The sequence below is a fragment of the Condylostylus longicornis genome, unplaced genomic scaffold (assembly GCF_029603195.1).
Source record: "Condylostylus longicornis isolate FDR11 unplaced genomic scaffold, ASM2960319v2 ptg000145l, whole genome shotgun sequence".
NCBI lineage: Eukaryota > Metazoa > Arthropoda > Insecta > Diptera > Dolichopodidae > Condylostylus > Condylostylus longicornis.
In genome coordinates, this window is record NW_026578113.1 from 1,471,437 (window position 1) to 1,483,799 (window position 12,363).

At 24.7% G+C, this 12,363-nt stretch overlaps 2 protein-coding genes across 2 annotated transcripts; both read right to left on the reverse strand.

Moving 5' to 3' along the window:
* Positions 1 to 1,683: 1,683 nt before the first annotated feature.
* On the reverse strand, positions 1,684 to 4,672 carry LOC129615746 (glucose-6-phosphatase catalytic subunit 1). The gene is made up of 7 exons (XM_055531117.1): positions 4,354 to 4,672; positions 4,078 to 4,242; positions 3,563 to 4,004; positions 3,369 to 3,487; positions 2,673 to 2,770; positions 2,538 to 2,580; positions 1,684 to 2,477 (listed from the first exon to the last, which is right to left on the reverse strand). The coding sequence occupies exons 1-7, from the start codon at positions 4,440 to 4,442 to the stop codon at positions 2,399 to 2,401; spliced, it is 1,035 nt and encodes a 344-aa protein (XP_055387092.1). The 5' UTR covers positions 4,443 to 4,672; the 3' UTR covers positions 1,684 to 2,398.
* Positions 4,673 to 9,046: 4,374 nt separating this feature from the next.
* Positions 9,047 to 11,767, reverse strand: LOC129615740 (DNA translocase FtsK-like). The gene is made up of 2 exons (XM_055531108.1): positions 11,448 to 11,767; positions 9,047 to 10,096 (listed from the first exon to the last, which is right to left on the reverse strand). Exons 1-2 carry the CDS (start codon positions 11,460 to 11,462, stop codon positions 9,260 to 9,262), a joined length of 852 nt encoding a protein of 283 aa, XP_055387083.1. The 5' UTR covers positions 11,463 to 11,767; the 3' UTR covers positions 9,047 to 9,259.
* Between the last annotated feature and the right edge of the window lie 596 nt (positions 11,768 to 12,363).

Consider the following 12,363-nt stretch of genomic DNA (forward strand, 5'->3'; position numbering starts at 1 on the left):
TATTATGAATTTTTAAAGTTCCTTAGTTTCTCGACCCCTTAACAATACCAACCTCCCTGACGGCATGGTAGCACCGGCCAGAAATGTTTTCATTTAAATTTATAAATTAATAAGTTGATTTTTTTTTTAAAATGTAAGTTCGGCCCGTAGTATAAAGTTTCAGTTCCTGGGCTAAAGGAAGCTCAGATATAAATTTTCATCAAGTTTTAGCGAATTTGAAATACACAATGATACAGACAAACACAGACCAAGATTCTGCTAAAAAAATAGTTTATTTATGCTTCCCTACCATAGAGGAATACATTTACGTCAAAAAACTTAATATGCGATTCTTGGTGTCATCACATAACCTCCTTTATTGTTCAACAGTGTACTATTAAAAAGCATAAAACAAGAATAATATGTATGTATTTAAAAAAAAATTTATACTTACGTTCACACCACTCAGTCTCCCATCAAATATCGCGAACAAATTCGTTTAAGTTTTATAAATGAATTTGGAAGCAATTTTGAGCAATAACTATTCAAACAAATAATCTTCTATTAATCTCTGTCTTATTTTTTTTTTCTTTCTCTTTCATCCGCCTTCATACTTCTGCATTCAATTTATTATTGTTATGTTATTCAAGTCTAATGGAAATAAAAACTTAGAAATGAATTTAAATGCTCTTACATAAAATCATCAACAAAAAAATCCCACGAAATTTATTCAAAATGAAAAAATGAAAGAAAAAAAAACATAAAAAAATAAATGACAACAAAGTAAAAGAAAAAACGAGCCCAAAAATTTGTATAATACAAATTGTATATGTAGTTATAAAATTATCTTAATATACATACATACAGATAAAGTGTTAATTATTAAATGGGCGTTTCATATTTACTTAACGTAAAAATATTCAAATTTATTCATTATTTTTATATACCGACATCATAATCCATGTGTTTATTAGATGAATCAGTAGAAAAATTTTGACAATATAATGTTCTCATATGCATATATATATGCATCTGCGTCGGATATATAAACAATGAATTTAAGTTTATAAATTCAATATTTTTAAGCTAAAATTTCTCTTCAGTCAATGAATTTATACACTGTAAACACATTGATTTTTCTTATTAACATTTTCATATATTAAGAATTATGAATTCTTATTAAGAATAATTATATTAATGAATAGTTGGCCAGATCTGTTGTAATTTTCGTATGTTTCTTACTCTTAGAAATAGTATGTTGTAATGGCACATTAAAAATTTCATTATTCGGCGATGAGCCATCTTTCTGCTCTTTCATTTTCTATATAATAATCAATAATTTAATTTAAATTAATTATATATAAGACATAAATTATGTCATATATCACAAATCAACAATTTTTCATATTATAAACGGTATAGCAAATTCTTTATATCTTAACATTTTTAAACTTACAGCTATTAAATTTGAATTACCATTAAAAAAATAAGAAAGTGAAACAAAAAAAAAATAAATTCTAAAAATGGATTTTTGTATTATGTGAAATTGTTGGAATTTGTTTGATTCTATCAATTAGATTTGATTTTCTCCACTTTCACTCTAAAAAAAAAGGAAAAGTGTAATAAAGAGGCTTTTATTTTTATTGTAAATTTTCTCATGAGAATTATATTAAACCATTAAATAAGTGTTATAAATTAAACAGGAAGCTCGCATTACATAATATAGAGTTCAATATACTAGAAATTTGAAGTATTCAATACAAAATAATAAATTGTACTTAATATTTTATTAAAAATAAAAATTTTAATGCAATTATTGATTTAAAAAAATTTGTTATCTTTAAATTGACCTCCATAAATAGTGGAGTGACAATGGTTAAATCAGATTTTACATGTCTTAAAATTTCTTTTCTGTTTTTATAGTTGTCATCAACAAAAAATTCTATCGTAGCGGCTTCTTGTAACACAATATTCTCATTACCTATTCCCGATTGTTTTCAAATCAGATTTCTGTGTGGCAGCAACTCTTATACTACACAAAAGCCTTTAATTATTATTAGTATTGTAATTATTTTATTTGTGTACATATATTGTATATTACAAAATTTTCTCAAAACATTATAGAAATTAATTTTATAAACCAATTTTACAATAAAAAAAATTAATTGAAAAACTACTACAGATACTTTGACAAATGAAATAATTAAAAACTTTTTGGTTGCATGGTGAGTATCAATAGTATTATAAATTATTTTAGTTAGTACACAAACCAAAAATTACAATCCTATTTCAAAAAATTTTTTTGTTTTATTTTTTTGCAAATTGCAATTTGTTTATTAAATTTTAAAATTTTATTAACTAATTTTAAAATTTTACTAATAAATAATTAAATAAAAACAATTAATTAAAAATAGTAAATTTATTGAGCTTTTTTAGTTGATAACAATGAACCTTTCATTGCTAGTTTCGGCATAATAGTTAATAAGCTGAATGTAAAGCTAAAAATAATTACAATTTTAAAAATTTAATAATTAATATACAATTTAAATAAAACTTACAATAAACTTCTGAAGAATGCATACGAAACAAATGCAAAACGTCCTATGGTAAAAGAAAAAATCACGAAAATTAAAAAATTTTACTTACAATTTATTTAACAAAGTATGTGTATGTAAATGAAATTGAAAACTTACCACTTTGTGTAGGAGTATAAACTTTTAAAAATGTATTAGCAATCAATATAAATAGCGTTATTGGAACACTCATATAGGGATTTACCTCTGTGGAAGCGCTTAAATTAAAACAAAAAAAAAAATTAAGTAAATTTAAATTTGTATGCAAATAATATTTCTGAAAGTTGTCAGTTTTAAGAAATTTTAATGAGTAGTTTAAGGCTCTAATGTTAAAAAGAAAAGTCTAAGATTTGTTAAAAGCCTAAAATATTTAAAGGTTTTTATTATTAATATTTATTATCTATCATTTCTCCTAACTCCATTAAATTTAATAAATTTTAGTAAAGCAGATATAATACCAAAATATGAACAGTTGGTAATTCATTAATTTTACCATATGGGGAAGTTTTTTATTCACCATTTTTAAAATGTTATCGTTTTTTAAAATTTTAAATATCGTATCGCAACAGTCAAGAATCTATTACCGTTCTTATAAGTTATCGTATTGATTAACCGTTTCAAAATTCAGCATATATCAAAACCATAACTAAAGTTTAGTACATTTTTTAAAAAATTAGTAACATAATTGTCCACTAGGTGTCTGAATATTTGGTTAACAATGTGACACAATTTATTTAAAAATTCGTTTATTTTGTTTAATTCTTTTTAAAAATTCAATTCACACTTTAGAAGTATAAAATTACTAAAATATTTTACCTTTTGATTAGTGGTGCTGATAGTGCAACACCCATCATATAACCAAAATCTTTTAACATTGAATAAACCGGACTACTTGTATGACTTAAATACATTGGATCACGACACCATTTAAAAGCCTATATTTTGGAAAGAAAAAAATAATATTTTAAATTTATTAATTTCATTTTCATTCCAATTAAAAATCAATTTACCATTCTAACAGACCAATGTGGATCAATATTTGTATACATCATTATAACATACGACCATAATGTAAATAATCCGGTAGCAATTAAAATTATAATATGAAATTTTTTACCAGTTTCTAATAGAAATTGCCACATCTGTGGCTCCAATATATATTTTATACCACCATATGCAATCATACCACCAATAATACATTGATGTAAAAAATGACAACCAAAATATATTCTGGACATGAACATTATTAAACATAATATACCCAATGGAAAATATATAAGATTTCTATAACCTGAACTAAGATATGCCAATATTAAATATGATAAAGCAACAATAGCAGCAGAATGTCCCGATGGTATACCAGATGTTGTTTCACATGTTAAACGATGTTGTGATATTGATGGTAAATCTTTTTCACGACACCACCAATATGGTCGATCCTCATGTACTATCCTATTTTATATTTTGAAAAATATTATTAAAATTATAATATAAAAGAAAATCTCAAACAAAATTTATTTTATACCATTTTAGAACACTTGTTGATAACATTATAACACCCATACCATATAAATATTTTACCATTGCATCCATACTATATAGACCAAGTAATGGTACAACATATGTTGCTATTACATCAGGGTGTAATTCTTCACTAACAAATTCAAATAAAGGTTCCAATTGTTCAAATCTGTATAAATGTGTGTTTAAAAAAAGTTTATATAAAAATACCACCACATAAAAAAAGAAAAACAAAAATTAAGATTTTCCAAAATCATGTCTGGTATATATAGATACTTACTTTGTCTGCAAGCTATGAACAAGGCTCAGTTCATGTCCAAGAAAACCATCATAAATTGATGAAATACTTTTTTGAAAATAGATTAACATTTTGTTTCTATAATTATTCCGGAAAATTTTTTTGTGTAGTTTGAAAAAGGAAGAACAAGATATAGCGGTAGAGATTTTTCCCTTTGCTCCTTATTTACATTTATGTATGTATGTAAATTTATATTGAAATTTAAATGAAAAAAGTTTTTTTTTCCAATATATTTGGAAAAAAAAATTTTTATTTTTGATAGATTTTTTATTTAAAATTCAATGTAAATTTCAGGACATTCTGAGATTAACTAATTGGGAAATGTCAAATAATTTTTTTAATATTTATGCAATATAGTGAAGATATGTATGTAATTGTACATACATAAATATTTGAATCTGCGCACAAATCTCCTCCTCATTCTATACATTATTGCAGTATTAATTTTTTTGTTATCAATGAAAACACGTGAATTTGGTAAGCTTTTATTGCAAAAATGAGAAGAAAGAAGAAACAACAATTTAATTGTTTAAGCTTTTTTTACCAGTCTTACCAAATCAATTTTATTGCAAAATATTTTTGTTATTGTGTTTTAAACAATATTGAATATAGAAATGCAAAATATTAATTTACTTGTCAGCAAACAATATTTGTAATCATATTTTTAGAGTTAAAATTAAAAAAAAATTCTTGCAACTCTTGTAATACTGTTATGGCTAGGAGGGGAAAATATATTATACGAAAAGTAGATGTCACTAATGTCAGTGCACAAATGTCAAGGTCAAATGTTTTCTTAATTTTAATTACATTTTTATACGTCTTGTCTGTCTGTTAAATCAATAACTTCGAAAACGCAATATCGATTCGAATTGCGTCTTTTTATTATGATTTATAGAAATTTTTAATGTTTGTTATACATTTTGTTTTAGCAAAAGTTAGTATGCTATTAAAGTAAGTATTCGCACTGTTTATGGGTGTTTGCAAAGTTTATAAAAGAAATGAAAGTCAATACTCGTTCCTGTAATAATTCGATTCTAGTCTAATAGACTATGTTGTACGAAAGTTTTAACAAATTCAATTTCTTGGTAAATATGAAGAAATTAATTTCTAGTTATTTTACTTCGAATCATGTCCTTTAGGTACCTCTTATAGATGTTTCTATCAATCTGCGCCACATTTCCTTAAGTCTATTTACTCTTTCTTTTACTTTGTGAATTCAATTCAAGAGCTTTCCGTTGAATATTATTTACGGTACCACGTATAAAGAGTTATTGTAGTCCCTGACTGCAGGGCATTTTATACACCTAATGCTTAAGACTCCACCTCCTGATGAATTCGGGCACCTTGTGAGGGCCGGAAGACGGCAACTGCGCCACCTTGTGAGCAAAGCCCTTCAGTACCAAAAAATGTACTTATATCAAGTCATCCTACCTACTGAATCTGCAAGTGTCTCCACTTTCCAGGCCAAACCTCTTTAGGTACCCCTTACGCCTGCAGCGAACCAACAAGAATTTTCACCTGTTTCTTGCCCAACCACATAATTTTCTTAAATCGCTTGTTTTTATAACCTCCTAAAAGCTCCTTAGCCTATCGGAGAACTGTCTGTAGCCCAAAAACCGGCTCTGATATTACCTAGAAACAGATCACCCACAACACTGACACCATATAATATAATGTAATTAATACAATTTTATCAACATGATCTTAAAGTAAATTATCATTAATATGTCATTTAAAAATACACTTGATTCAATTATTTCATACTAAGATTCCAAAAAATGCCAAAAAATTGAAAAAAATATCAAAAAAATTTTAGATTTTGTTAAGATAGCAAAAGAATTTTCTAAATTACTCAATTATATTAATACAAAAATTGAATTCCATAAAACAAGAGTAGCTCATGGTCAATTAAAAACAGAAAAATAATAATATCAATACATACATATATCCGTATATATCTATATGTATGTATACTAAATTAAATATTAATTGAAATAAGCCGTAGGTGTATGTTATATTTATATTATAAATTAATTGAACATCAAATCAAAAAATTTTATTATTTTATATTATGCACTTTAACCACCTTGTTATACCTTATTTTTTATCGCAACTATATCGGCATAATTGTATATATATCGATACTCAATTATTTATAGCTTTTATGGGTTCAATGTACTTAATATCCAAAAAATTATCATTCATCAATCATTTTCGCAAAACGCAATATCACAAAAAACAAAGAAAAAACTGAAAAATACGCATAAAGAAAACCAAAAAAACAAAAATAAATTATAACAGATGTTAGTAGGTAACATAAAATTCACCTTGACAATGCAACCAACCATCTACCACCACTACCACTACTACAAAACTACTTATTATTTTTCATTAAAATATTTTAAACCATGTCGTTTTTAAACTTACATTTTTGACCTAGAGGCTATTTAAAAACAGGCTTTTTTCATTTCGCATTATGACCAAAAAAAAAAAAATTAAATTTGTGATAAAAAATTTTTTTTTTATTAAATTAATTTATATATATTTTCTTATATATTTGTATATATATATTTTTCCACATTTTACACAACATGATTATGCATTTATCATTTAAACCACTTGATTACGCTACAAAATTTTTACGCGATTTTTCTTTTTCTGTTTAATTCGCATTTGCTCGAATTGAAAATATAAATAGAGTAAAAATCAATTTGTGTGCAAATCCAATTCTGAACAATTAGATTATTAGATTAGCAATAAATCAGAAAAAAACCAAAATAAATAGAGTTAAAATTAAGTAGCTTTAATCGCAAAAATTTCTTCATTTTTTATTTATTTTTAAAATTTTTAATTTTATTTATCAGTTGTTTTTTTTGTCTTCTTAATTCCGAAAATATATTTTAGTAGCCAATTTAAGATTTTTTGTAATTAAACAGGTATTAGTGGTGTAATTACAAAATATACAATAGAAATCGTAGATAAATAATATTATTTGCGATACTCGGATTTTAATAATGGTATAGAAAATAAATGAATTAAGTATTTGAGAGAGAAAAAAACGATTGATATTTCTGACAACTGTAATCTTCGCTAAGCGAAGAAACTGTTCACAAAGAGAACAATAAATGTATAATCTTGCGAATTTATGTAGCCATAGTCATACACGTATTAGTATTATTATCTCCTTTTTTTATAATTTAATATTATGTACAAATAACCTACATTACTTTACGCTTCATCTTCTTGTAATTTTAATTAAATTCATCTATTTCAGTTTGTAATTATGAAAGTCATCATGTAATCATACATTATTCAAATAAATGTGTAACACGGTAACACCAGACACCGTGATGCAGTAAAATGTGTAATATAAGACTTAAATAACAATATAAATTTATATGCAAATTAAGATTTCAATCATTGCCATTATGAAAAAAGAATGCTTATTATTCTTTTATTTCATGTTCTGTAATATGAGATGTTATACAAATTGAAAACAAAACATAAAAAATATGTATATTGAGTTCGGTTTTTTAACCATAAATAAAAATTTAAATAAAATTATAAGCGTTCTTTTCCAAGCACAAATAATTAATTTGCTGAAGACTTATATATGCTGTGCGACTATTTAGTTTTAAATATTAATTTTTGGAAAAATATTACCATATATTCAGAAATTAAATTTGTTAAAATTAAAAATAAATTAAATAAATTGTGTTATATAAAATTATTTATTAAAATGCGTACATACGATTATACTATTTAAAATAAATAAATTTCTTTGCAAATCAATAGTGCAACTGCTCTTTCAGTAAAGTGTAAAAAATAAATGTTTTCATGTTTTCTGTGAAGATTATTATAAGATGCTAACACGGTTTTCTTCAAAGCTTTGGACGGTCATAGTATTATTTCCAGAATGTTTGCAAATGAAGCTTTTAAAGTTTTGAAGAATTGAATTTTCCAAAATTTCTATTACATGAAAATTATATTTAATTCTACTCCACAAGTTAACTTGTGTTGATAATACTAAATATTCGGCAGTCTATTCATATATAGAACTTTTGGAAATAATAGTCGATAAATACCGTACCGACTCTGTGTTTCCGTAACCATATTTTAAGAAATTTTTTTTTTTTTTAAATTTCGGGTTAATTAAAACATTTGTCTGCATCTATGAATTGAAACGATACATAAAAGAATTTAAGCTAGGAATACATAATTCATTTAATTTCATAAAATTATTTTAAATTTGTAAATGTCTTAGATCATAAAATAATGCAATTCATGCAATATTTAAAATAATTAAATGTTTTAGTAAAAAACTGACACTCATTCTCTCGTTTTTAAGAAATCAAATTAAATAGACTTTTAATAATAAAGAGCATTCATTTAAAAAACAATTTAACCAACAAAACCTCAATTTACAATTCTTGCAACCCAATATCATATTCAAAAAATATTCAAATTTCTAGAACAAAAAAAAACAACGAAAAAGAAGAATAAAAAAAATTTCCATTCGTTTACAATTTACATATAATTACAATGTAATCCATTGTCTTTGAAATGTCGAACAAAAAACGTTCTCAGACTATTGCATACTTTCAGGTGCAACATTTTTGTAATACAAGCTCAAACATTCATGTAAAAAAAAAAATATTTAAAAATCATATTGTGTTTAAATAATGTTGTTTTTTTTTTCTTTTTCTTCATTTTATTATTAAATAAAAAAATTATTAATTTTTGAAATTGTTAAATGAATAAACAAATAACAAAATTATCACAATTTTAAATTAAAATTCAGTGTATAAAAGAAAAAAAAAGGAATACAATGGAAACCGCATATGCAATTTTTGCTCTTAAGATTTTTTTGTTTTCTTGCTAATTAATCTTATTCAAAACAGTAAGGGAAATTAGCACATTCTTGTGGTGAAACACCAGCTGGATATAATCGTTCTGTAAAACCAGGTAATGGTGCTACAGGTTTATGTGCAGCTGGATGTGGTAAACCATTTGAACCACAATATGGATAATTTGGACAGGCTTTTGCGTCTACACCAGCTGGATATTTATCACCACCTTTTTGTGGTTGTGAATGATGATTAGGTTTTGTTGCATAATGTTGTTGTTGTGGTGCTGTATATTGATGTTGCTGAGGTTGATATTGTGGTTGTGGTTGATATTGTTGTTGATGTTGATATTGTTGTGGTTGTGGCTCATAATGTCTTGGCTGTTGATATTGATGTTGTGGTTGTTGTTTATGAGCAACTGGTTCTGATAAATAATTTGTTGAAAAATCATCAGAATCAAATTGTAAATTTTTTAATGTCCATTGTGATGATGAATCATGTGATAAGGATTGATGAACAGGATATGATGGTTGGACTGGTCTTGGAATTGAATGTTGTACTGATGGAGGAGGTGGTGGTGGTGGATTATATGATGGTAATGCAGTATTTCTATGAGATACAGGAACTGATGATCTTTGATGTTCTACACCGACCCATTGTGGTTTTTGTTGTTGCGGTTGCGGTACCGGTACATATTGTTGTTGTTGTGGTTGTTGATAATGTTGTGGTGGTAATGGTAATGTACGTGGTACTGCTTGACTATTATGTAAGGCAGCATTATCACAAATAGGAAAATTTGGACATTTTGCTGGATCAACACCAGCCGGATATTGTTCTGGAACTTGTGCGTATGCTAATGCAAAAAATATGACACCAACCTGAAAATTATAAAAAAAAAAGTATATTCAATTATTATATATATGTATTTAATAAATGAGTAATATTATTAACAGTAATTTTTCAAAAGAATGGAGCCATAATCAAGACTAATATTGAAATGTTTAAACAGCTTTCCGTAATTTCTTTTGCTATATAGATTAATGCCAACACAGCTTCTTTTTATCATTGATACTATTTATAAATATTATATTTTAAATCATTTTTATATAATTAATTTCACTCTTAAATTACAATTTATTCTCTTAAATTACCTAAAAATCACTATACATATAATGGTACTTGGTAAAAAAATACCATTTATAGATCGTGATTAATAAATATTGTATTTCAAAACTAATATATTATTTCTCTTAACTATAATAATGAAGAAAAACTAATTCAAAATCCAAAAACTTTCAAAATATTAACAAAATTCTTCTATACACTAAAATTTTACCATAATACACTATATCAATTCGATTTCACTATCTAATTACTTTTTATTCCATTTCATTCCAATGGAAAGAAATTGAAAGTCTTTTGTTTATTATATTTGATATTAAAATAATATTATTCCAATTAATTATATAAGGAGTGCCGTGCCATCAGACCATCACTGGAAAAAATTCAATGGAAAATTAAGATAACAGAATATAACAATAAAATTCGAAAAGTATATGCTCATCTATATAGATGATTCCAAAATATAGGATAAGCAAATTTTATATAATTTTTTTTTAAAATCTATTTTTTATTCTTCTTATAAAATGGAAGGTGTGTTTCCTTTTGTTTTCGAAATATTCCATTATAGCTAAGTAATATATCAGTTATTGGAGAATACTATATAAGAATCTCATTTTATAGGTATTCAAATTATAGGAATGCAAACCTTAGAAATTAAAACAATTTCTATAAATATAATTAAAATTACAATTAAATTATTGAATATTATAAATTGTTTAGAATAACCTTGAGATTATCTGGTCCAAAGCGTTTCTTAATAAAAAACTATAGTGACTATATAAAATTCAATAAAAAAAAAAAAAACAAGAATTTAACCTTCAAAAAAATTTTTTTTTCGATATCATTCGCATTACCTTAACGCTACCTGACAAATCTAAATATTTTTTTAATAGCATTAATTTTGAGATTTTTATAACAAAATTTTCCAGTAGTTTTTTGTTTTACAAAGTCGCACTTTAATTAACTTTTAATTTTGTTTTGTTTTTTTTTTAATTTTCAATCTGTTATATTTTTTTTCCTTTCTTATTTTTTCTTCAATTATTTTTCAATTCTTCAGTCTATTGAAAACTTATTTTTTTTTCTTATACATACTTTCAAACCACTCACCAATTTTGAAATCATTTTTGCTTTTTTTGTTATTTTTTTTTTTTTTTAGTTTCCTAACTTTTTGAATTCAATCAATTGAAAACACCACACAAAAATTTTTTTTTTTTATTTTCTTATTACAATATTGGACTAAAGTTCTTCAAAATTTTATTATTGGAATTATTTCTATTTTCGTAAGACAAAGGAAAATTCCAATATTTACAAAAGCTAACTAACTATTAAGTACAGATAGCAAATAATGGAAAACTCAACTTCCAATATGGTAAAAAAAGAAAAAAAAAAAATTTTTTTTTAAATTATGCAATCGAAAAACTTAAACTATAAAATATTGGTATATGATTTTTTTTTTAATTTTTAGGTTACGAAGCTTAAATTGTAACTAGTGCAATACTTATTGAAGCGTATTGCTTTTATATACGCCTCGTTTAATTATAACAATCCACAAAATAAATGAAAAATCATAATGTTATATGAATAAAAACAATAACAAAGAGCACACAAATAACAACAATAATAAGAACAAACGAAAAAAAAAATTCAAAAATAATGAGAATTATGCTTACCTATACTTTATAGATTTAAAAAAAAAAGTACTCAAGTACAAGAGAATTCTCGTCGTCATATTTTTTTTTTTGTTTTTTTTTATATACCTACTTTAATTCTTGTTATATTAAACTCAAGTAAAGTTTAAAATTATAGTCATCGTTATCGTCGTTGCTGTCGCCACTATCGTCTACCCAACTTATGCTGTTTGTGTTGTGTATGTGTACATTGTGCTTGTGCCTTAGAGTAAAATTATATTTTGTTCTTTTTGCTTATTAATTTTTCTTGTTTCTTATACTTATTTTTTTTTTACTTCCCTTTCTCTTTCTCTGTTTCTCTTTTCATCTATACGAAAATATTAAATGTATATTAT

Coding starts and splice junctions, on each gene's coding strand:
- LOC129615746 (XM_055531117.1), bottom strand. CDS start 4,442: ATGTTAATCTATTTTCAAAAAAGTATTTCATCAATTTATGATGGTTTT. Junction 3,488..3,562: donor CACATTGGTCTGTTAGAATG/GTAAATTGATTT, acceptor TCCAAAATATAG/GCTTTTAAATGGTGTCGTGA. Junction 2,581..2,672: donor TTATACTCCTACACAAAGTG/GTAAGTTTTCAA, acceptor CTTTTACCATAG/GACGTTTTGCATTTGTTTCG.